This window comes from Dendropsophus ebraccatus, chromosome 7 (genome assembly GCF_027789765.1).
Source record: "Dendropsophus ebraccatus isolate aDenEbr1 chromosome 7, aDenEbr1.pat, whole genome shotgun sequence".
NCBI lineage: Eukaryota > Metazoa > Chordata > Amphibia > Anura > Hylidae > Dendropsophus > Dendropsophus ebraccatus.
In genome coordinates, this window is record NC_091460.1 from 128,658,142 (window position 1) to 128,685,466 (window position 27,325).

The 27,325-nt window shown below is 44.9% G+C and overlaps 1 protein-coding gene across 6 annotated transcripts in view; it reads left to right on the forward strand.

The window, feature by feature from the left end:
• PDE5A (phosphodiesterase 5A) overlaps positions 1–27,325 on the forward strand; it is a 248,056-nt gene that overhangs the window by 130,560 nt on the left and 90,171 nt on the right. For all 6 annotated transcript variants that reach the window (XM_069978436.1, XM_069978434.1, XM_069978432.1 and 3 more), the window contains exon 2: positions 4,365–4,938. In XM_069978436.1, coding sequence (XP_069834537.1) covers positions 4,369–4,938 — 570 coding nt within the window. In that variant the 5' untranslated portion in view covers positions 4,365–4,368. The remainder of the gene's footprint in view (positions 1–4,364; positions 4,939–27,325) is intronic.

Genomic DNA, 27,325 nt, shown 5'->3' on the forward strand with positions numbered 1-27,325 from the left:
TTTGTGTCAAAGGTAATGAAAGAGCTATGCAAACTGTTTAAAATCTCACACCTACGTACCTCTGTATATCACCCACAGACAGACGGGTTAGTAGAGAGGTTTAATAAAACCCTGAAACATATGTTAAAAAAAGTGGTGGAAAAGGATGGTCGTGATTGGGATCACTTACTACCTTATCTGATGTTTTCTATTAGGGAAGTACCCCAAGCGTCCACAGGGTTCTCTCCCTTCGAATTAGTCTATGGTCGTCACCCTAGGGGTTTGTTGGATATAGCGAAAGAGACATGGGAAAGTGAGTCCACCCCATACAAGAGTGTTATAGAGCATGTAGCACAAATGCAGGACCGTATAGCCACTGTAATGCCCCTAGTAAGGGAACACCTCCAGAGGGCGCAAGAGGGCCAAAGCAGAATTTACAATCGTTCTGCAAGAATCAGGACATTTAGCCCAGGTGACCGGGTACTCATTCTTGTTCCCACGGTAGAAAGCAAATTCTTAGCAAAGTGGCAGGGTCCCTATGAAATTGTAGAGAAGATCAGTGAGGTCAACTACAAGGTACACCAACCAGGTAGAAGGAAGCCTTTCCAAGTTTATCACATAAACTTGATCAAGCCCTGGAAAGACAGGGAATCCTTGGTGGCGACAAAGCCTGTTGGTCATCTGTCACCACCAATCCCTCCGGTCAGGATTGGTGACACTCTATCAGTGTCCCAGAAGCAGGAAGCTAAGGAGTTCCTGCAGAGAAATAAAGACAAGTTTTCTGACCTGCCAGGGCGTACGCATCTAATTAGTCATCATATTGAAACTGAGCCTAGAAGCAGAGTAAACCTGAAGCCCTATAGGATACCAGAAGCACGGAGGGAGGCGGTATCATCCGAGGTAAAACGTATGCTTGACCTAGGAGTCATTGAGGTATCCCAGAGCGAGTGGTCCAGCCCGATTGTGTTAATCCCAAAGCCCAATGGAACTTGGAGGTTCTGTAATGACTTTAGAAAGTTAAATGAGATCTCCAAGTTCGATGCCTACCCCATGCCCAGGGTAGATGAGTTGATAGAAAGGATGGGTAATGCCAGGTACATAACTACCCTTGATCTCACTAAGGGCTACTGGCAGATCCCACTCACTCCTAAGGCTAGAGAGAAGACTGCATTCTCCACCCCTGATGGGCTCTTCCAATACGTAGTGATGCCATTCGGGTTACATGGAGCCCCTGCCACTTTTCAGAGGTTGATGGACTTGATTCTGCGACCACATCGTGATTACTCCGCTGCCTACCTCGATGATGTGGTCATTTTTAGCCCGGATTGGGAAAGTCACCTCTGTAAGGTCCAGGCGGTGTTAAATGCCATAAGTGATGCGGGGTTAACCATCAATGCAGAGAAGTGTGCACTAGCCTTAGAGGAGGCCAAATACTTGGGCTACATTATTGGGAGGGGGTTAGTGAAACCACAACTAAATAAAATTGAGGCAATACAGAATTGGCCTCAACCCCTCACAAAGAAACAGGTCAGAGCTTTCCTGGGTATTACGGGCTATTACCGAAGGTTTGTGCCGAATTTTGCTTCAGTTGCAGCCCCACTAACTGACCTGACAAAGGGTACGAAGTCCGCAATGGTGACATGGACTCCAGAGGCTGAGAAGGCTTTTCAAAGCCTTAAGTCTGCCCTATGCCAACAGCCTGTGCTAGTTACCCCTGACTTTAGGCGAGAGTTTTTGGTACAGACAGACGCCTCTAACACAGGGTTAGGCGCCGTCCTCTCACAGGTCGTGAATGGCGAGGAGCACCCGGTGATGTACTTGAGTCGGAAGCTATCCCCGGCCGAGAAAAACTACGCCATTGTGGAGCGAGAGTGTCTGGCAGTGAAGTGGGCCCTAGAGTCCCTGAGGTACTACTTGCTAGGCAGGAAATTCAGGTTAGTGACAGACCATGCCCCCCTAACATGGATGAAGCTAAACAAGGAGAAAAACGCAAGGGTGACTAGATGGTTTTTGTCCCTACAAAACTTTAATTTTACTGTGGAACACCGGCCAGGGAAATTACAGGCAAATGCGGACGCCCTATCAAGGGTACACTGCCTGTGGGGACAATACGCTCAGCCCTCCGGTCTGAAAAAGAGGGGGGGGATATGTGGACATGTCACGGGAAAAGTGAGAGGGGGTGTACATCTCACCCAGGTTAATACGGAACGTGAGATGGTGAGTCCAGGAGCTATTATGCTGCTGAGCTATTATTTATTATTGCCGGGCCTGGACTTACATGGAATGGCAGATAGGTTTTGGTAGTGGGATTTGCCATTCCCTCCCCCCGATCCAGGTCAGGTTTTGGGGTCAGGTGTCTCTGGCCCTAATCAGCCTGACAGAGAAAAGCCCTGCAGAGGATCCTTGGTTTGCTCTCAGACAGGAGTGAACAGCCTGCATGGTGTGTTTGCTGGGAGCTGGGGCTTATGCACACCCTGCACTACTACCTGCCAAGTGAAGTGTCAGGAAGGAGACCTGTGTATTAGTAAGCGCCCAGACGGGCAGGACTTTTTGTTTTGTTTTATTCTCAATGCACGGTGTTGCTGTATTTATGTTGCTGGACCGTTTATGCTACAAATAAACACCAAAACTGTTTTATGAGTCCAAGTTTGCTGCCTGAACTGTGTCCAAACACACCATCCCCCGGGAAGATCCCTACAATATATATATATATATCTGTGCTGTCAGTTGCCTTGCCCACACGAACGATACAAAGATTGTTTGAGCAGCCCGACAGATCAGATCAGCACTCATTTGCTTCCTTGCATGGCCCTATGTCTTCCCATTTATAAGGACCCTTAGATGCCACAGAATGGCAGTAATATACAGGATATTAGAGTTCAATGTACCAAATTATATTGCTTTCCCTATAAAACCCACAGTTAGTAATAATTCTTTAAAAATTTCCAGATATACTGCCTGTCTAAATTGCATTCAGTTTGCTATATTATACGTCAAGACAATAATGTAGTTACACGGCCTATAACATTTCATTGTAATGGATACAAAGAGTTCATGTAAGACAGAAGACACGATGGGAGGCAAATGAATGGGAATCCTTCCCTGCACACTCATTTAGATAAAGCTATATAAATAGAAAAGGTAACAGGTTAGACATTTGATTCTCGTTTACATTGCCCTGAATTAACTTTTAAAGTAACTTTTTTACTTAAAATGTGCAAGATAAGAAAAGAGTACATTTTATATAGTATATTGGAAAAGGCTATTATCATTTTTTTTTTTTTATCTTGTTAGAGGGGTTGTCCAGCGGAAAACTTTTTCATTTCAATCAAGTGATTTCAGAAAGTTATAAAGATTTGTAATTTACTTCTATTTGAAAATGTTGTTTTCCAAATTACCCCATAGCCCCTCCCCCAATAAAAGTAAAAATCACCCCCCTTTAAAACATTTAAAAATAAATGAACATATTATATACCATAACGTGTGTAATTGTCCGATCTATTAAAATATAACAATAGTAATCCCATACAGCGAACGACGTAAAGTAAAAGCGGGGAAAGAGTTGCAGATTTTTTTGTTACATTATATATAGAAAAAAAAAATGAATAAAAAGTGATCAAAACGTTCGATCTACACAAATAGGGTATTAATAAAAACTAGAGATCATGGCGCAAAAAATGACACCCCATACAGCCCTGTAGGTGAAAAATGAAAACCGTTATAAGCGTCACAATAGGCCCATTTTATTAATAATTAATTGCAAAAGAAAGGATATCATTAAAAAAAAAAATTTGTTAATCTGTGTAACCTGCATATGGTTGTGTTCGTACTGACCTATAGAATAATGGTATCATGTCACTTTTACCGTATAGTGCATTAAGTAGACACAGGAACCCCCCAAAGTTACAATATCGCAATTTTTTCCAATTTCACCAATTTTTATTTTCATAAATGATATTTTTGGGGTTCCATCATACATGTTACGGTAGAATGAAAGACCCCATTCCAAAGTACACCTATTCCTGAAAAAAACAAGCCCTCACATGGCCCTGTAGATAGAAAAATGAAAGTGCTAGAGATCTTAGAAGGGGAGGAGGAAAAAACGAAAACCCAAAAATGAAAATTGTCGTGGTCATTTTGGGCCTGGTCCTCAAAGGGTTAAATTGAAGTAAATTACAAATACATATAATTTTCTGAAACCAGTTGATTTGAAAAAAAAAAAAAAAAAAAAGTTTTAGCTGGATAACCCCTTTAAGAATGACATGGCCAGTGATCAGTGTAAATATTTCATGCCCCCTCTACTGCTGACACATTTCTGAGTTCATCTGTCATCATTCATGTCCTTCCCTCACTAAAATATTTATAACTTTATGTCTTTTTTTCAGAGAAATGGTCAATGCATGGTTTGCTGAAAGAGTGCACACAATACCAGCAACAAAGGAGGGAGGGAAAAGCAATACAGAAAATAACCAGCAGGCCTATTCTTCTGAGACCACCAACCAAGCGACACCTGTGAGGAAGATCTCTGCCTCGGAGTTTGATCGGCCTCTCAGGCCCATCGTTGTTAAGGACTCCGAGGGAACACTGACATTTCTTGCGGATTCTGAAAAGAAGGAACAGATGCCTCTACAAGCTCCAAGTTTACACAGTGCAAGCGATCAGTGTTCACGGCTTCTGGAACTGGTAAAGGATATTTCGAGCCATTTGGACGTCACTGCCCTGTGTCATAAAATTTTTCTGCATATTAACGAACTGATATCGGCAGACCGATACTCGCTTTTTTTAGTTTGTGAGGACAGTTCCAATGAGAAGTTTCTGGTTAGCCGGCTCTTTGATGTGGCAGAAGGAACAACGTTGGAGGAGGCTTCAAATAACTGCATCCGTTTGGAATGGAATAAAGGAATTGTGGGCTATGTAGCGGAATATGGACAACCCTTGAACATAAAGGATGCTTATAAGGTAATGGAATTGTAAGCGCACACACAAGTTACAGTATAGTTTAGAAGTAAACTTGGTTTTACTTATTACTACTTGCTTAGCCTATAATTCTTAACATCTATGATGGATTACAGTGAAGCTGTTATGTTATGTTTTTTTTTTATTTTCCCTTCTCTGACTTATAATGTGTTTATCTATCTATCTATCTATCTATCTATCTATCTATCTATCTATCTATCTATCTCATATATGTAATATAGATGTATTCTGAGCCTGCCCTTAAAGGGAACCTGTCACCCCCGGTGCCGGGGTGACAGGCTCCCGACCCCCAGCTAGAGCACCTTATACGTACCTGATCACGCCGGGTCCCGCTTCTTGAGACGGTCCGGTGACGGAGATTTCAGCGCCCGAAGCCCGGCGCGCGCAGTCCTGAAATGAGTCCAACGCTCATAGAGAATAACGGAGCGTCAGACTCACTAGTCATTCTCTGTGAGCGTTGGACTCATCTCAGGAGCGCGCACGCCGGGCTTTGGGCGGTGAAATCTCCGTCACCAGACCGTCTCAAGAAGCGGAACCCGGCGCGATCAGGTAAGTATAAGGTGCTCTAGCGGGGGGTCGGGAGCCTGTCACCCCGGCACTGGGGGTGACAGGTCCTCTTTAAACATAGTTTATATTTAGGCCAAAGCAAGATGTAACTCACATATTTTATAGTGTTCTTAGGCCCCGTTCCCACTGAGCAAAACTAGCGGAATTCCGCTTCTGCTCTGTCCGCGCAGAAGAATGAACATGTTCATTCTTCAGCGCGGACAGAGTAGGAGCGTGCGCCTCCCATAGACTACCATTATGAGAGGGAGGCTAACGTCATTCCGCCGTGGAATTCCGCTAGTTTTTCTCAGTGGGAACGGGGCCTTACACAATTTTATGGGTTTTTTTTTTACTACTGTGTTGCCCATTGTTAAGAACCATAAATGATTTCTCCGAGATATATCTATATCTTTATATGTCTACATATATATCTATATATAGATCGATCGATCGATCTATCTATCTATATCTCCAAATAGTACTGCAGCACTCCAATGACAAACACGTGTGGATGCCAGTGGTCAGCACATATGTGACCAAAGTGCAACACTCTATCAAACGAGAAGACTGCAGAGCTCCAGGGATATCTTCAAAACATACTGTGTTTTATTCACTCAAACAAATGCGACGTTTCGGTTCTAGCAGTGCAATTATAAAGCCGAAATGTTACTTTTTTGAGTGAATAGAAGTTTGTTTTGAAGGTATCCCCATAGTACTGCAGTCTTCTATATACAGTGGTACCTCGGTTCTCAAACTGCTTGGAACTCAAACTGTATTTTCAAGGAAAGTTTGCTTTGGTTCTCAAACTCTTGCTCGGTTCTCAAACACTTTTTGCGCACTTAGGGGGAGATTTATCAAAGGGTGTAAAATTTAGACTGGTGCAAACTGCCCACAGCAACCAATCACAGCTCAGCTTTCCTTTCAGCACTGCGCAAAAATGAGCTGTGATTGGTTGCTGTGGGTAGTTTGCACCGTACTTGGTATCTGAATGTTTTTGCAAGCATGGATAATGGGTTGTACTTGGTGAGTTTAGCACTGGTGAGGCCTTACATACAGTAGACTATAAGACTGCTGGAGTGCATATACAGTACAGTAGTAGTACTGTCAGTGCACCACCATCTCCCATCCTTTTCTGTATTAGACTGCTGGAGTGCATATACAGTACAGTAGTAGTACAGTCAGTGCACCACCATCTCCCATCCTTTTCTGTATTAGACTGCTGGAGTGCATATACAGTACAGTAGTAGTACAGTTAGTTCACCATCTCCCATCCTGTACAGTACTGTATAAGACTGCTGGAGTGCATATACAGTTCAGTAGTAGTACAGGCAGTGCACCACCATCTCCCATCCTGTACAGTACTGTATAAGACTGCTGGAGTGAATATACAGTTCAGTAGTAGTACAGGCAGTGCACCACCATCTCCCATCCTTTACAGTGCTGGGATGGGGGGGCACTATACAGTAAAGGATGAGTGCGGAGTTGGTGACTACTGTGCTGTAATAGCTGGTTTTGTTGAATGTTTCTTGTGTATAATGTACTATACAGTATAGTGCTGTTCTGTAACATACTGTAGTGATTATACTGGGCACTTTCCTTATATTATGCTGTATATATATGCCTGTAAATATGTATATACATTTTGTGCCCAAGTTTTAATATAGACTAAAATATAAAGATATTTATATGATCCAATTCTACTTTAAATCTAGGCTAAGTTCATACAGTATAAAAATGGCGTTCTTTTCTGTTGGGCAGCCTCCATTTAATGTCAAATAACAGCCTTTAATTTAAAACAAGGATGTTATTATGCAAATAACAGCAGTTACTATAAAATAACGCCTATAGTTTGCCGATATATTACGGACGTTCAATAAAAACAGCCACTATTTTGACGGTATGTGAGCAAAGTGCAATTCATAGTATGCCTAAGGTTACAAACACACTTGGCGGGTCTGCAGCGAGTCTCCATGCTGCGTTTTTGCAGCGAGACTCGCTGCAGATCCCGGCCCTATACTTTTAATGGCAGACAAACACGCAGCAGGGATGTACATCCCTGCTGCGAGTTTGTCTGCAGCCCACCCCATTAACCCCCCGGCTGCGGGAGCTGATACTTCACCTGATCCCGGCTCCGGCGGTTCCTGATGTCTTCAGCAAGCCGGAGTGGGGACCAGGTGAAGTATATGCTCCAGCCAGCCGCCCGCAGCCCCGGCCGCCCGATCGCCCCCCCGCAGCACCGATCGCACGCCCCCCCCGCAGCACCGATCGCTCACCCCACCGCAGCAACGATCGCACGCCCCCCCCCCCCCGCAGCACCGATCGGTGCTGCGGGGGCGATCGGGGCTGCGGGGGGGGGGGGGGGCGATTGGGGGGGGGGCGTGCGATCGGTGCTGCGGGGGGGCGTGCGATCGGTGCTGCGGGGGGGCGATCGGGCGGCCGGGGCTGCGGGCGGCTGGAGCATATACTTTACCTGGTCCCCGCTCCGGCTTGCTGAAGACATCGGGAACCGCCGGAGCCGGGATCAGGTGAAGTATCAGCTCCGGCAGCCGGGGGGGTTAATGGGGTGGGCTGCAGACAAACTCGCAGCAGGGATGTACATCCCTGCTGCGTGTTTGTCTGCCATTAAAAGTATAGGGCCGGGATCTGCAGCGAGTCTCGCTGCAAAAACGCAGCATGGAGACTCGCTGCAGACCCGCCAAGTGTGTTTATAACCTTAGGGTGTGTTCACACGTACAGGATCTGCAGCAGATTTGATGGCGCAGATTTGAAGCTGCAGATTCAAAGAATATCAATTCTGGGCCATCAAATCTGCTGCGGATCTGCTGCAGATCCTGTATGTGTGAACGCACCCTTACTAGTCATCAACAACACAGTATACTCACTTGTTCCAAACCCAGTTTGAATTAAATATCTGATGCATCAGTTTAAAATAATACACTTTGTGGCAGGTGTTTTACAATGTGTACAGGACAGTTTATATATTTTATGACATATTTATAAATTTGAACAATGTTTTATCTCTCTTTATTGTTGCTTACCTAGTTATGAAGCAATACTAGCGACAAAACCTCCTAAGGGTGTCTTCACACACCCTTTGCCAAGAGTCATAACCCTTAAGCCTCCGTTACGGCTGATAAATTTTGTGTGTTATAGAAGACAATGATGTCAGCTGATCGTTGCCTGTCGTTTTAATATAGCAATGATCTGCTGTCGTCGCTCCGCGGAACAAGAGCGGCGGCAGCAGACGGCTTCTATCCTCTATGGGCTGCCCAGATGATCTAGCGATCACTTGAGCAGCCCCCCGTAGCTCCCCGTGCCCCCCCCCCCCGGCTCTTACCCACTCGCTGCTGACGTGTGTAATAGTGCCGGTAGCATGCGGGGCGCTCGTTTGCTCCTCTGCATCGCCCCGTGTAATAGGGACTTTAGGCTACATTTACAAGTTCCGTGTTCCACATGGAACACGGACGTGGAATGCCAGTAATGGAAACCTCCCACAGCCCGGGCAGCATCTGTGATAAGATGCTGGGAGCAGGGGAACTGTATGAATAAGCGCCACGCTGTAATAATGCAGCCACATTTTTCCATTTTTTATGTAATGGGCCAAATGAGGACTTTTTTGTGCAGGACTTTTTTAATGAAACCCTTAATTTTATCATAAAACGTACGGCAAAATAGAAAAAAAGATATTTTTGGGCTTAAACTGAAAAAAAACCCCTGCAGTTCTGGCCCTATGAAGGGATTTTGCTTTTATATTGCTCACTTTGCAATAAAATTCATGTAATCTTCATTCAGGTAGATCAGTACGATTACATTGAAAGGCAGTTTATATACTCTTAGCTATGTTCACACTACGTAAAAAACACGGCCGTATTTCATAACAACGGCTGTATTTGCGCAAACAACGGTCGTTATTTGCAAAATAACGTCCGCTGTTTGTGCTAATACGACCGCTGTTATGAAATACGGACGTGTTTTTTACGTAGTGTGAACCCGGCCTTAAACTTATAAACTTATTATACTTTTATACTTAGAAACTTTTTAGAAAAAAAACATGTTCTTTTCGCCATATAGTTTTTATACTGTGAACATGAAGCGCTCTCTTTCTCTGTGGACATTTGGGAGACATTTGTTGATCCATTTTTTTAAATTTGTAAAATATTTATCTTTATAAAAGGAAAGCTTGACAAACCTGAGTGAAAAACACAGCCCAGAGACTTGTGTACTTGCTTCATGTCTACAATGGAGTTCAGTTTTGCATAACCAAATTTTTCTAACATTCAGCAAGTTTGCTCATCACTAAACATAAGCTATTATTATATAATGTGTAGTGTTGTTGTTGCATCGGCTGCTGGCATTCCCCTACTGCATTTTGAATAGGTTTACATACTCACAGTGGAAACTTCATTCCACTGTATGTAAACACCGCCCCCCTTAACCCTTGATGGCCTGGTGAATACTTTACCGGCCACGCTCCAGCTTTCTTCTGTGGGTCCCGGTATCCCGACGTCCCGCTCAGCCAATCAGTGGCTGTGGGACAGTGCACTGATTGGCTGAGCGGGATGTCAGGCTGTGGCCACTCATTTGCTGAATGGGCCTATGACATCCCATCCCTAAACCCAGAGCTCCATGATAACTTCAGTGGCAGGGAAGCAAGGAAGGTAAGTATATGTTATTATTTATTTATTTACAAACTCCTTAAGGGATTATTATAAAAATATTGCCTCCCAGATAGTCTCCTTAACCCCTTAGTGACCGCCGATACGGCTTTCTACGGCGGTCACTAATGGTCCTTATTCTGCTGCCATCAGCTTTTTACGGCGATGGCAGAGAATAAGGCTGCGGGGCCGGGACGGCCCCCACCCCATCCCCCCGGCTACCGGAGGTAGCTGAGGGGTTGGGGCAGTGTGTGAGGTCCGTCCCGGCCCCCCCCCTTACCGACGATCGCCGCTATTAACGTTATAGCGGCGACCGTCGGTAAATGAGAGTACCGGTGCCGCCGCCACCTTTCATCTCCCCCCGCCGTGAATCTACGGCGGGGGGAGATGAAATAAGTATCCCCCAGACCTCAGATCAGCCCCCCCTAGTGCCCCGATAACTAACCCCCCTCCCCCGGCGGCCATCATTTCCAAGATGGCCGCCGCTATCGCTGTGAACCGACTAACGTCGGTTCACAGCGATTAAAAGGTTAAAATGAATGAAAGCCCCATGCTCTCCGCCACCGGAGGTAGCGGAGAGCATGGGGCAGTCATCGGGGACCCCCCTGTGGGGTCCCGGTACAAGCGATCAGCGGTATATACTATATACCGCTGATCGCTTGTGCCATGTGCTCCCGGCACTTTTTATCCCCTGTCACCATGAATGATTGGTGACAGGGGATAAAAAGTGATGTCCCCCCACCCCCCAAGTCGCCCCCCACCCCCCCTGTCACCCCCGTCCCCCAGTCACCCCCCCCTTCCCCATATACTCACCGGATCGACGGAGCTCCTTCCTCCTCGACGTCCTGGCTGGTTATGAAGTGCGCATGCGCTTCACAACCAGCCAACTCTGAAAATTTAAAGTGACAGAGACCAATTTGGTCTCTGTCACTGAACTATGATTACTGAGATAGAAAATATCACAGTAATCATAGTAATACAGTGAAAATGAATGTATAAAGTACAAAAAGTGACAAACATACAAAAAAATAAAACACACACTTTTTATTATAGTAATAATTGCAGTTTACTCCCAAATTACCCCTAACCCCTCCCCAGATTACCCGTAACCACCGCACGTTGTCCGTAACCACCGCACGTTGTCCGTAACCACCGCACGTTGCCCGTAACCACCGCACGTTGTCCGTAACCACCGCACGTTGCCCGTAACCACCGCACGTTGCCCGTAACCACCGCACGTTGCCCGTAACCACCCCAAATTGCCAGTGACCCCCTCCAGATTGCCCGTAACCACCCCAAATTACATGTACCCACCCCAGATTACCTATAAGCACTTCAGTTTATCAGTAACAATCCCAGATTGTCTGTAACCCTTCCAGGTTGCACATAACCCCCCCAGGTTCCCCATAATCATGCCAGATTACATGTAACCCCCCCAGATTGCACGTAACCACTGCGCGTTGCCTCTGACCACGCCACAATGCCTCTGACCACGCCACGATGCCTCTGACCACGCCACAATGCCTCTGACCACCGCACGTCGCCTCTGACCACCGCACGTCGCCTCTGACCACCGCACCTTGCCTCTGACCACCCCAAATTGCCAATGACCCCCTCCAGATTGCGGTGCCCATGTCAGATTACAGGTACCCACCCCAGATTGCCTATAAGAACTTCAGTTTATCCGTAACCACCCCACATTGCCCGTAACCACCCCACGTTGCCCGTAACCACCCCAGATTGTCAGTAAGCACTGCAGGTTGCGCGTAACCACCCCACGTTGCCCGTATCCACCTCAGATTGTCTGTAAGCACTGCAGGTTGCCCGTAACCAGCCAACGTTGCCTGTAACCACCCCAGATTGTCTGTAAGCATTGCAGGTTGCCCGTAACCACCCCACGTTGCCCGTAACCACCCCACGTTTCCCGTAACCATCCCAGATTGTCTGTAAGCACAGCAGGTTGCCCGAAACCAGCCCACGTTGCCCGTTACCAGCCCACGTTGCCTGTAACCAGCCCACGTTGCCTGTAACCAGCCCACGTTGCCTGTAACCACCCCACGTTGCCTGTAACCACCCCACGTTGCCTGTAACCACCCCACGTTGCCTGTAACCACCCCACGTTGCCGTAACCACAGCAGGTTGCCCGTGACCACCACACGTTGCCCATAACCACCACACATTGCCCGTAACCACCCCGCGTTGCCTGTAACCACCCCACGTTGCCTGTAACCACCCCAGGTTGCCGTAATCACAGCAGGTTGCCCGTGACCACCCCATGTTGTCCGTAACCACCCCAGATTACCTGTAACCACCTCAGGTTGCCCATAACCACCCCTGGTTGCCCGTAACCACCCCACATTACCTGTAATCTAATTTTTTTTATCTTATTTTAGTAACTGCGCTATTCTAATAACCATTACTAGCTGCGGTTTTGCTCCTGTAAATCGGCGCTCCTTCCCTTCTGAGCCCTGCTGTGTGCCCATACAGTGGTTTATGCCCACATATGGGGTACCGTTGTACTCAGGAGAACCTGCGTTACAGATTTTGGGGTACGTTTTCTCTCCTGTTCCTCGTCAAATTGAGAAATTTCAAACTAAACCAACATATTATTGGAAAAATTCGAGTTTTTCATTTTTACTGGCCAATTTTGAATACTTTCCTCTAATACCTGTGGGGTAAAAATGGTCACCACACCCCAAGATGAATTCTTTGAGGGGTGCTCTTTCCAAGATGTGGTGACTTTTGGGGGGAATCTATTCTGCTGACACTACAGGGGCTCAGCAAACGCACCTGGCGCTCAGAAACTTCTTCAGAAAAATCTGCACTGAAAATGCTAATTGGCGCTCCTTCCCTTCTGAGCCCGGCTGTGTGCCCATGCAGTGGTTTATGCCCACATATGGGGTACCGTTCTACTCAGGAGAACCTGTGTTACATATATTGGGGTGACATTTCTCTCCTGTTCCTCGTGAAATTGAGAAATTTCAAACTAAAGGAACATATTATTGGAAAAATTCGAGTTTTTCATTTTTACTGTCTACTTTTGAATACTTTCCTCAAATACCTGTGGGGTCAAAATGCTCACCACACCCCAAAATAAATTCTATGAGGGGTGCACTTTCCAAAATGGAGTGACTTATGGCGAGATTTTACTCCGCTAGCACTACAGGGGCGCTGCAAACGCACCTGGCGCTCAGAAACTTCTTCAGCAAAATCTGCATTGAAAAAGCTAATTGGCGCTCCTTCCATTTTGAGCCCTCCTGTGTGCCCATGCAGTGGTTTACGCCCACATATGGGGTACCATTGTACTCAGGAGAACCTGCGTTACAAATTTTGTGGTACTTTTTTCCTCTTGTTCCTCGTGAAATTGAGAAATTTCAAACTAAAAGAACATAATATTGGAAAAATTTGAGTTTTTCATTTTTACTGTCTACTTTTGAATACTTTCCTCTAATACCTGTGGGGTCAAAATGGTCACCACACACCAAGATGAATACTTTGAGGGGTGCACTTTCCAAAATGGAGTGACTTTTGGGGGGGTTCTATTCTGCAGACATTACAGGGGCTCTGCAAACGCACCTGGCGCTCGGAAACTTCTGCAGCAAAATCTGCATTGAAAAAGCTAATTGGCGCTCCTTCCCTTCTGAGCCCTCCTGTGTGCCCATGCAGTGGTTTATGCCCACATATGGGGTACCATTGTACTCAGGAGAACCTGCGTTACAAATTTTGGGGTACTTTTTTCCTCTTGTTCCTCGTGAAATTGAGAAATTTCAAACTAAACGAACATATTATTGGAAGAATTCAAGTTTTTCATTTTTACTGTCTTCTTTTGAATACTTTCCTGTAATACCTGTGGGGTCAAAATGGTCACCACACACCAAGATGAATTCTTTGAGGGGTGTACTTTCCAAAATGGGGTGACTTATGGGGGGTTTTCTCTCTGCTGACACTACAGGGGCTCTGCAAACGCACCTGGCGCTCAGAAACTTCTTCAGCAAAATCTGCATTGGAAAAGCTAATTGGCGCTCCCTTCCTTCTGAGCCCTGCTGTGTGCCCATACAGTGGTTTACGCCCACATATGGGGTACCGTTGTACTCAAGAGAACCTGCATTACAAATTTTGGGGTGCTTTTTGTCTCATATTCCTTTTGAAAATGAGAAACTTTAATCTAAACGTATATATTATTGGAAAATTTAAATTTTCAATTTTTTTACTGCCTAATTGTGAATACTTTCCTCCAGCCCCTGTAGGGTTAAAATGCTCATTATACCCCTAGATTAATTCTTTAAGGTGTGTAGTTTCCAAAATGGGGTCACTTATGGGGGTTTTCAGGATACCAGACTTCTAAATCCATTTAAAAAAAGAACTGGTCCCTAAAAAAATCAGTTTCACGAAAATGTGATAATTTGCTGATAAATTTCTAAGCCCCATAACACCCTAAAAAAGTAAAATATGTTTACCAAATTATGCCAGAATAAAGAAGACATATTGGTAATGTGACTTAGTAACTAATTTATGTGCTACGACTTTCTTTTTTTAGAAGCAGAGAATTTCAAAGTTCATAAAATGCAAATTTTTTAAATTTTTCATGATATTTTGATGTTTTTCACAAAAAACACACAAAGTAGTGACCAAATTTTGCCACTAACATAAAGTGCCATATGTCACGAAAAAACAATCTCAGAATCGCTAGCATACGTTAAAGCATCACTGAGCTATGAGAGCATAAAGTGAGACAGGTCAGATTTTGAAAAATTAGCCTGGTCATTAAGGCCCAAACTAGCTGCAGCACAAAGGGGTTAATATTAATGACATTTTTTTCCACATTGTGGCTGCTGTATTGGAACGTACCCTTAGGCTGCTACTTGGTTGCAACTCTTCATCTGCAATGTCTGGTGTAAATCTAATAATAATAATGTTTGTTTGTTTATATCATGCCAACATATTCTGCAACACTTTACGATTCAAAGGGTACATATACAGACCACAATCGGGCATTACAGAATTACACGCTAAGGGCCATATTACATGACACAATATTGCAATGTAAGCGAGTGCCGATCTGCTAGATCTGCCTATACACGGCTCGATAATCGTGTGGCCCTTGTTTTTACATAGAAAATACTATACTGTCACTGTATTCAGTAACAGCCAATCCCCGATCAAGATGGGACAGCTGAGTGGTCTGTCATTGAAAAGATGGGCCAGAAGTGTCAGCAGTGCTGCGGTGAGCAGGGAACTCAGGGAAAAAGCCGCAGGACACCAGGGAAGCATGCAGAGGTAAGTATAAACTTTATTATTTTCATTACCCAATGGCCACACTTTGCTATTACACAGAGCAATACACAGTCGGCGGCCGCTGATTTTTAAACATGTTTAAAGACAACGATCAGCTGACTGGTTCCTTGGCTGATCGTTCACTTTATAATGCTACGTTTACATGGAGCGATAATTCGCCCAATCGGACTATTAACAATTTCGAAGTATAGATGTGCTTTTTATAACGTTCAGCATTTAGACGGAACGATATATCGTTTGAAAAAATCATTATTGCGATCGTTTTAAGATCGCTTAAGCCCGTCTCGCACGCAGGGTGAATCAGTGAAAGACTGTTTACACGAAGCGATCTGCGAATTTTTAGCAAACGACCAATGACGATTTGAGAACATGTTGAAAGATCACAAGAACGATTTCTCGCTCGTCGCTCGATCGTTCACTGTGTTTACACGGGGCGATTATCGCTCAAATGCCATCGTTATCGCAAAAATTCAAACGATAATTGTTCTGTGTAAATGCACCATAACACAGAGCGATATCCACCCTAATTGGCCTGATTCAGCAGATAATTGCTCCGTTTAATAGGGCTCTTAGACTACATTTAGACTGTCGAGAGAGGAGTGCGGGCATATACTGTGAGCAGAAAATGCAATTCATTTTAATGGCCAACTAATGACTCAGTTCGTGCCTTATACTCTAATTCGACAGGACTCAATGCAGCAGACCCCTTTATTCAATCTTATTAAAATTAGCATATACTGCTTAAACAGTTTGGTCATTGAAATGAGTGGCATTCGCTGCTTTCCCCCACAGTATATGTCGGCACCCCATTTTGGACAGGATGCCAATAGATACCTGTGAAGAAGAAACAAAACAGAATGTGAACCTACTCTAGTTCAGACAAGAATAGTGGGGGCTCTACTCACAAGAGTTTACAGTCTACGAGGAAATAGTGTTCAGACAAAAGACAGAGGGTGCTTTATTTATACACTAGTCCAGCTTTCTTTTATAAATAGGTTACTGGAAGTAAAGGCCGGTGAACCAGTCAGTCATTATCCAATCTCTCTATGTACAAGTATAAGTGCATAAAGCATAGGGGAACACTGTTGAATGAAAGTGTGTGTTTGTGTGGAGGAAGATACATAATTAAATGGAAAAAATAAGAAAGAAAAATATCTTTTTTATAAGTAAAAAGAAAGTTTTTAATAGTTAATGTGTTACTGTTGTATAGGCAATTTTAAGAAACTTTGTAATTGGGTTTAATAGGCAAATTTGCCAGTATCTGCATTCAGAAAAACTTTCCCCAGGTCCCCCCCTCCCTCCTCTCTCTCATTCACTGCTCATTATCAGGAAGTCTCGACTCTTTTACATCAGACGTGCCCTGTGTAACCTATGGAGAGGGGAGGGGGGAGGAGGGAGATTCGTGGCCAGCAGAGAGCAGAGAACAAAGGATTACACAGCGGGATCTGTGTGAAAGCTGTTATTCAGAGGTCAGAGAGATCAGTGTGACTTCAGAGGACATAGCCCGGTGACGTAGCTGTAAATTAACTCTGTTGTCCTGTTTTGGTGTCTCATCTCCCTCCCTTGAAGACAGGGGGGAGAGCTTCAAACTGCTTTTTCATGATAAAAATGCATTTCTTTGCTAATAAACCCCGTTACAAAGTTTCTTAAAATCGCCTGAACTATTGATTTCTGGAAAAAAAAAATAATTAAACAACAGTGACACTTTCAGTGTAGAAATACATTGATTTCTTTACGTAAGCAGTGTATGTTCATTAATATACAGAAAGGTCATGTCAGCAGCCTCAGTGTTACATAAGGAGGCTTAATGTGTAAACGGTCACTTGTTAATTGAAGACATACCGTGGTACATTGCCCTGCAGGTGTGCAAGTCATGGATCAGTTCATTACGGTATAAGCTTTCTGATTCAGAGGAACCGTACCTAATTGGCCCATCAGGATTTACATCAAGCTGATTTCAGAGTGATTATGCCAGGTAGGCGTCTTAGTGGCCTCATCCCCTAGAGTGCAGACAGTGAGTAATGTTCCACAGCTGGGCAGCAGCAGCCAAATCATATTATCCGCTTGACAAATAAGTAAAGTTCAATTAAATAATGTTCCATGTGAAACGCAGGTCTTTAGTTAATCTGCCACATCCTTTTTTTTTTTTTAATGCTGCAGGAGTGTGTTCCAAGGAGACCTAAGGGTCCTATCAGATGAAGCGATTTTTAACGATTATCGAGATTGGTTATCATTAACCTGAAGTCGTTCACCATATTACACAGAACGATAGTCTTTACTTACGATCGTTACAATGATCGTTACTACGATCATTTACTCCATCTGATCCCAGCAAAAGAAGGGACGATTTGGAATTACGCGGAACGATTAGTGAACGGACACGGAACTACAGCGAACGAATGTGGAATTTCAGCGATCTAAGATCTAAGTTAACGATCAACGACACATGAAGGGTTTTTCAATCGTTTCCTGCAATTACACAGGATGATTATCGTATAAATGCGAACGATATAACGATTTTCCACGCGATAATCATCCTGTGTAATAGGGCCCTAAGGGTAGGCTTGTGTGTTCGAGTTTCTTAATGTAGTTTGAAAGCAAAGCAAGGAATAGATTTTTGGAAAAGGAGGCAAAGTGTTGTTATTTTCCTTTCTCAATGTCTACCAATTACTAGGCAGTTCTGGCTTTGGCTTCAAAAACTGCTCTTAAACACATGGGAACATACCCCCCAGGAGTAGTGTGACTAGGAAACTTACCATGTTGTTATCATTCATTTTATTGAACAAGCTCCAGAAGGGTGAAAATGTCTATGGATTGCAACCTAGCAGCAGCCTAAGGGTATTTTCCCGTATAGCAGCCACAATGTGGCCAAAAATGTTATTAAGATATAATATCACTACTTATAGGATGTTTTCTGATTTCCTTATTTGAAGTGAGGAAGTATAATTCTCCCCCTTACACACACACAGCCAATAATTGGTAATTGGCTCACAGTGGTTTTTTTTATTTTCTTCTGGGTCAACACCATAGGATTGTAGGATTGTAAAACAATTAAGAAAACCTAGAATCTAATCCCTTCCTGCAAACACCAGATATTGGTATTGCATCAACCAATAATGTAGCTATACCAGCGGATCAATATATCCCTGTGAATATAATCCCTTTCTGCACCACAACATACTGTACATGTACGTTGTTGTTCCAGTATTGGGTTATAGAGAGCGCTCACGACACGAGCCTGCTCTATACCAGGCGACTCCTGGCCTAGAGTAAAGAAGGCGGCTCTATGCCTAGAGTAAAGAAGGTTTCACCACCAGCACAGATGCAGATTCTTTACTGTACAAGCAGTGAGACTATGAAACTCTGCCACATGATGTTGTCTTGGCTGACTCATTAAATTAGTTCAAGGGAGGCCTGGATGCTTTTCTTGAAAAATTATATTACAACTTTCAGATTTCATGTGATCCAGGGATTGTTCTGATCGCCATTGGAGTTGGGAAGGAATTTTCTCCCTGTGATGGGGCAATTGGTGTCTGCCTCTTGAGAGTTTTTGCCTTCCTCACAGTAGTGTTTCCATTGGTTGAACTTGATGGACTTGTGCTGTTCTCCTCACTTATCTGTATGTTATTCAGATGTTTTATAACTGCATTGTTTACATTCATTCCTTGTTGTATTCATTACATGTATTCTTGTTGTGCTGCCATCTGCTGGCCAAGAGTTTAGACTCCCCTCCATTTTCACATTTTTTGGTTTGTCCCTTAGTGGGTGTGTCTTATAGCCCAGTCTCCACGTCACTTCCTGTAGCAGGCATTCTTCATCCTGCTCCTGACTGGAGAAGTAGTGCTTGCTTGGGCTTATCAGAGTCATAATCTTCTGACCAGAAATTACAAGTGTCAGCAAGGTATCTTCTAGGAAAGCAGCAACAGCACAATATAACTACTATACTGCATCTGTGACTAAGCTGTATGTGAAGTTATTAAACTACGTTCTGCTCAATTTCCTACTCTACCCGACGCTTATTCTGGTTCCTGTCTGCCTCATATGCTGGAATACAAGGTAGGAAATCTCCAGTCAGGCCCACTAGTCAGATAAACCTTCACTCGCCGCATGTGGGGACAGAACAGTCAGAAGATTGACTTAAAAAGCCCAAAATCACAGCTAGAAATTGCCTGTAACCCAGACCAGTCAGAGGTCTCCATAGCAACAAGCACATGGTCAGCTAATCTGAGACAGCACGTCTGGACAGGCCTCAGGACAAGCACAGTGTGTGTCTGCTGTATTCTACACCTGCATAAAGTCTTCCACAAAGCATCCCAAGCTGTTTCTCATATCTTACATGAACCTTTCACCACTCAGTAGAAGAACAGTTTTGTGTGTGAAGCTCCCTCAGACCATACCCCTCCTAAGAGACTTGCTGCATACTACCTCCCGTTGGTCTGGCCACCCAGACTTGAAAACCCCACAAATCACTCAAATAACGCTGGGAATCATATCGGGGTGTCCTAAAGAAGCTGTGCTGTGATTTTCAGACCCCAATTCCAAAGTTAATTTTCTTAAAGAGACAGTACACTTAAAATCAAAATGGCCGAAAAGCATCCCGAGCAACTCCCCAGTGATAAAACACAGCAAGGACAAGTTGATAGTGATGATTTGGAACAGCAGGAAGCAGAACTCACACTTCCAACAGACCAAGTTGTCCGACCAAGACGCTCTCTCAAACCGACACTAAAGGTAATTGAAAATTATCATACTGCTAAAAATGAGCTCTGTGATGACCTGGAGGAGAGATGGAAACGAGTTACCTCCCTCGTGGCAAGTCTTCAATCCTTCAAGGGTGACGCCGAGAGTCAACAAGATGCTGTTGCACGGCTGAATACAGAGCATGAAAGATATAAGAGACTGTTTGCAAAGTATATCACCTTCTTAAAAGCCTCTAATATCGATGAAGCCTTAACAGAGCTGATCAAGGCAGAATCATCAGAAATAGAAAGAGACACCATGGTGCAGAATGCTAAAGATAAAGCGGAGCTCCGTATCTCTCATCTACAAGAGACTAGATCGCACAGATCAAATTCATCTAAACGTTCATCACGGTCATACAGATCCTCGTGCTCAAGAAGCTCAGTCCTGAGTGACAGGATACTAGAGGCCCGCATAGATGCAGAGCAATCCAAAATAAGACGTGCCTTCAGAGAAAAGGAAGTAATGGCCGAAGCTAAGGCTAAAAAAGAGAGTGCAGAAGCAGAGGCTCAGATAAAGATTCTTCAAACAGAGATGGAAGAGGAAATTGCAATGGCCGAAGCTAAGGCTAAAAAAGAGAGTGCAGAAGCAGAGGCTCAGATAAAGATCCTTCAAACAGAGATGGAAGAGGAAATTGCATTGGCCAAAGTAAAGGTACTTGAGCAAGCAATGAGCCAAGGTCTCGATCCAGTTTGCTTGCCACAAGAAACAGACAATCCTGTCGATCGCACCAATAACTATGTGCTGAATCAGTTACCTGCAGCCCCCCCTATTTCTAGCACCATTCAAGCTGACAACACTGAAATCTCCAAGTCAGCTCTACCTGCAGCTACGGTGCCACCTATAGCACCCGCACAAACTGACGATCATCACCCAGATGTGCCTTCTCAAGGACAACTATCACAGGAAGATGGTTACCGAGTGTTTTCTGGCCTAGTCGCGCAGCACAAGCAGCGGTCGTCAGAACTTATAGAGGCTAAACCACAGCTCAACCCTGCAGCGACATCATTCTACCCTGGAACATCTCACCCTTTCACGCCAACCAACCCATACGCCCAAGGGGTACAACGAGTTGACACGGCAACAAGAAGTGAGAAAACAGATATATCTGAGTTCGCAAGGTACATGGTTAGCAGGGAGCTGATCAACACCAGTCTCTCCAAATTTGACGACCGCGCAGAGAGCTACAGAGCCTGGAAAGCAACCTTCAAAGCTGCCATCACCAACCTCAACCTTACCGCAGAGCAGGAGCTTGATCTCATGGTCAAATGGCTGGGCCCTGGCTCTACAAATCGCATCAAGAGCTTAAGGACTGTCTATGTGGGACAAGCTGAAGCAGGTCTTGCCGCTGCCTGGCAGAGACTTGAACGTACCTTTGGCAGTGCCGAAGCAATAGAGAAAGCCCTATTCAAGAGACTGCAGAACATCCCAAAGATTAATCTGAAGGAAGTCCACAAGCTTCAGGACTTAAGTGATCTGCTCATGGAACTGGAACTTGCTAAAAGAGATCCTCGTCTATCTGGACTATGCTATCTGGATACCGCCCATGGGGTAAACCCAATCGTCACAAAGCTGCCATACAGTTTGCAGGAGAAGTGGGCAACATCAGTCTCAAGATATAAGAGAGCACATGATGTCACCTTTCCACCATTCATCCACTTCTGCAGGTTCATCGACGAACAGGCCCAGATGAGGAATGACCCCAGTCTTGACTTCCTGGAGCTCAACACTCCAGCTGCATCATCATCAAGGTATGAAGGTGCCACACAGAAACACAGAGACTTTAAGAGCTGTGCGAGTGTTAGAAAGACTAACCTGCCACCACCTGCAGCATCCACGGGTAAACACCAAACTAACTCATCAAGAGACAAGTCCTTTAATCGTGAATGTCCCATTCATAAAAAACCTCACTCACTAAATAAATGCAGAGGCTTCAGGTCCAAACCCATACAGGAACGCAAGAAAATCCTCACTGAGCTAGGAGTATGTTTCAGATGCTGCGCCTCATTGGAGCATATGGCTAAGGACTGTAAATCTGCCATTAAGTGTGAGGAGTGTCACAGCGACAGACATGTCACGGTTATGCACCTAACCCCACCCACCAGCGATTCATCGGCTGCAATTACCAGTATTCCCACTACAAGCCATGGCGGGGAGCCTCAGAATCGTGCTAACTCTACCACTGATGTTTCCTGTTCATGCTCGGAGGTATGTGGGGAGAGCCAAAGGGACAAATGTTGTGCCAGAATATGTCTGATCAAGGTTTACCCAGAAGGACAACCAAAAAAGGCTCTAAAAATGTATGCAATCATTGATGACCAGAGCAACCGGTCCCTAGCCGGACCTAAATTCTTTGAAGCCTTTGGGATCGAGGGACCCACAAAACCCTATACCTTAAATACCTGCTCAGGCAGCATAGAGACTTGTGGCAGAAGAGCACAGGGATTCATCGCTTCTCCCATCAATGGAGACACAGAGATACCCTTACCTACACTGATTGAATGTGACCAAATACCTGATCACAGGGATGAGATTCCTACCCCAGAAGCTGCATTTCACCAACCACACCTAAGGCACCTGACCAGTGTTATCCCACCCTTGGATATGGACGCTGAAATTCTACTCCTGCTTGGCAGAGACAATCTAAGGGTACACAAAGTGCGTCAGCAGTGTAACGGTCCTGACTATGCCCCATACGCCCAGAGACTGGACTTGGGATGGGTAATCATTGGGAATGTATGCTTGGATCAATCAGGAATTGACTCCTTTAAGACTTACGTGCACAGGGACGGACGCACATCTTGCATCAAGCCGTGCCCTCATCACTATAAAGTCAAGGAGAAACCTCCAGACCTCATACAGCTGCCTGACGTCATTCCCTCCCCCTATGCTGACAACTTGGGGAGATCAGTGTTCCTCACAACGAAGGATGACGATAAAGTAGCCTTGTCAGTAGAGGACAGAGACTTTGTCAAGATTATGGACAGTGAATTCTCTAAGGAGGAAACCAATCACTGGGTTTCTCCACTACCGTTCAGAGCTTCCAGGGTAAGACTCCCAAACAACCGGGAACAAGCTTTGCAAAGATTTAACTCTCTTCAGCGTTCCCTAAACAGCAAGCCTGAAATGAGAGAACACGTTGTCACGTTTATGGAAAGAATATTCCGGAACAACCATGCAGAACCAGCTCCATCCTTGAAGAAGAACGAGGAGTGCTGGTACTTACCTTCATTCGGAGTATACCATCCCAGAAAACCTAATCAAATTAGGGTTGTATTTGACTCAAGCGCCAAACATCAAGGTGTGTCTCTTAATGACGTCCTTCTCACAGGTCCCAATCTGACAAATAACCTTGTCGGAGTCTTGATGAGGTTCAGAAAAGAGCCTGTTGCCATCACCGCTGATATTGAACAGATGTTCCACTGCTTCATAGTCAGAGAGGACCACAGGAACTTCCTCAGATTTCTGTGGTACAAGGACAATGACACCACCAAGGAGATGATGGAGTACCGCATGAGGGTACATGTATTTGGGAACAGCCCTTCACCTGCTGTAGCGACTTATGGCCTTCGCAGAACCGCCAAAGAGGGAGAGTCCCAGTATGGAAAGGATGCCAGAGACTTTGTAGAAAGGGACTTCTACGTAGATGATGGACTCAAATCATTACCTACTGAAGAAGAGGCAATTGATTTACTTAAAAGGACTCAAAGCATGCTGTACCAAGCCAAACTACGGCTACACAAAATCGCTTCAAACAGCCTGGCTGTCATGAGAGCCTTCGAGTCAGATGATCATGCTCCTGGATTCAAGGACATAAACCTGGGACAAGACGATCCACCAGTGCAAAGAAGCTTAGGCCTGAGGTGGGATCTGTCCGCCGACTCCTTTGGCTTTCAAGTAAGTCGTGCGGACAAACCCTTTACAAAACGTGGTGTCCTGTCAGTTGTGAACAGCCTATACGATCCACTGGGATTTGTAGCGCCCATTACCATACAAGGTAAATCCCTACTGAGACAGCTTTCTGAAACCATCAAGGATTGGGATGCCCCCCTTCCTTCTGATAAAGAGCAAAAGTGGGAAGCCTGGAAGCAATCTTTGTATGCCTTGGATCAGATCCACATCCCAAGATGCTATGTCAAAGCCTCGCTTACTGCCAGCAAGGGAAAGGAACTCTACGTGTTCTCGGATGCTTCCATAGAGGCCATAGCAGCCGTTGCTTACCTCAAGGCAACAGAACCCAACAGTCAAGTTCATATTGGGTTCGTTTTTGGCAAAGCCAAGTTAGCCCCCAAGCCTGATCACACTATTCCCAGGCTTGAACTTTGCGGAGCTGTATTAGCAGTGGAGATCGCAGACTTCATACAGCAAGAACTGGGTGCTGACATAGACGAGGTCCGATACTACACTGACAGTAAGGTCGTTTTAGGTTACATCTACAATCAGACCAAGCGGTTTTATGTGTACGTCAGTAACCGCATTCAGAGAATCAGGAGGTCCTCCAAACCTGAACAATGGCATTACGTACCATCCGAGCTTAATCCAGCAGATCACGCCACCAGGCCTATGTCTATAGGTTCCTTTGCGAACTCTTCATGGCTTACAGGCCCAGAATTTCTGCTGGAACAGACAGAGGAACATGTTCAGGAGGTCTACAGCATCCAAGATCCAGATAATGATCCAGAAATCCGCACTGAAGTCGGCGCATTAGTCACTGGAACAAAGCCACCTTCCAACCTCAATTGTCAACGTTTTGAACGTTTCTCCAGTTGGATGAGACTTGTTAGGACTATTGCAAGGTTGGCGCATATTGCAAGATGCTATCACCATACGCCTGGAGATCACGATTGTCGCGGCTGGCATGTCTGCCATATACCCCTCTCTGCTGAGGACATTTCTCATAGTGAATCCCTTATAATACGTCATGTACAGCAGGGGGAATTCAGTGCTGAGTGGAAGTGCTTGTACAACAAACAGCAGGTTCCAGTGAAAAGCCCTATTGCTAATTTGAATCCATTTATGGACAGTTTTGGTTTGCTAAGGGTTGGTGGTCGACTCAATCAAGTTGACCTAGGAGTTGCAGAACAAAACCCTCTCATCATTCCCAGCAAACATCACATTACCACCTTGCTGATCCGGCACCACCATGAAATGACTGAACACCAAGGAAGGCAAATAACTGAGGGCAAGTTACGTTCTGCAGGCCTTTGGATTCTAGGCATGAAGAGGCGTGTGGCGCACTTACTGCATGACTGTGTACATTGTCGTAAAGCAAGGGGAAAACAGTTATACCAACAGATGGCTGACTTGCCCGCGGACAGACTAAGTACTGAGCCACCATTCACCTATGTTGGCCTTGACGTCTTTGGGCCATGGATGGTGTCTGCACGCAGGACCCGTGGCGGCCACGCTAACAGCAAGCGTTGGGCCGTACTATTCACTTGCATGAGCGTGCGTGCCGTTCACATAGAGGTGATAGAATCCATGGACGCATCCAGCCTGATTAATGCTTTAAGACGCTTCTTCGCAGTCAGAGGACCAGTGAAGCAGTTGAGGTCTGACCGTGGAAGCAACTTCATTGGAGCATGCCGAGAACTGAATATTGGCACCAAGCCCATCCAAGATCAGCTGGCAGAGAAGGGTTGCACCTGGATTTTCAATCCCCCTCATAGTTCCCACATGGGAGGCGCCTGGGAAAGGATGATCGGGATCTCACGCAGCATCTTGAACTCTATGCTTATGGATGTTAATTCTTCAAGACTCACACATGAGACCCTGGTTACTCTTCTTGCTGAGGTTTCCGCCATCATCAACTCAAGACCCCTTGTTCCAGTATCAATGGATCCTGAAGCACCAGCTATACTGACTCCAGCTACTCTTCTCACCCAGAAAACTGGGAATCAACTGACGCCAAGTAGAGAGTACACTCATGGAAACATCTACCAAAAACAGTGGAAACGTGTACAACACTTAGCGGATTACTTCTGGAACAGATGGCGAAAGGAGTATCTTGTGATTCTTCAAGGAAGAAGAAAATGGCAACACCAGAAACCAAACTTGAAAAAAGGAGACCTCGTATTGATGAAGGAACAACAAACCGAAAGGATGGACTGGCCTATGGGACTAGTTACAAAAGTTCTTCCCAGCAAGGATGGCAAGATCCGGAAGGTGGAGTTGAAGATCTCCAGGAAGGGTGAGACCAAAACGTTTGCAAGGCCTATCAACGAACTGATCCTGATATTGCCTGTTGAGGATGTTCCTGGCGGATGAACAGGACTGAACTTTCCTTTAAAGAACTTTATTCCTCAGTTATGAAACAGGATTATCTCACTGTTTATATTGCATATTAACATGTTTTGTTTCAGGTTCTGCACTATATTTCATAGAAATTAGTTTATAGTGAAATCCCCCTAAGGGAATTTCAGACGGGGAGTGTGCTGTTCTCCTCACTTATCTGTATGTTATTCAGATGTTTTATAACTGCATTGTTTACATTCATTCCTTGTTGTATTCATTACATGTATTCTTGTTGTGCTGCCATCTGCTGGCCAAGAGTTTACACTCCCCTCCATTTTCACATTTTTTGGTTTGTCCCTTAGTGGGTGTGTCTTATAGCCCAGTCTCCACGTCACTTCCTGTAGCAGGCATTCTTCATCCTGCTCCTGACTGGAGAAGTAGTGCTTGCTTGGGCTTATCAGAGTCATAATCTTCTGACCAGAAATTACAAGTGTCAGCAAGGTATCTTCTAGGAAAGCAGCAACAGCACAATATAACTACTATACTGCATCTGTGACTAAGCTGTATGTGAAGTTATTAAACTACGTTCTGCTCAATTTCCTACTCTACCCGACGCTTATTCTGGTTCCTGTCTGCCTCATATGCTGGAATACAAGGTAGGAAATCTCCAGTCAGGCCCACTAGTCAGATAAACCTTCACTCGCCGCATGTGGGGACAGAACAGGACTCTTGTCTTTTTCAACCTTATTAACTGTGTTACAATGACATTAGGCACTATTATGAAGTCAATCCGCCCTTTGCAGATATAACATCTTCCTTTTTCTGTGAAGGCTTCCTACAAAATTTTGGCATGTGTCTGTAGGAATTTTCGCCATTCCTCCAGAAGAGCATTTGTGAGG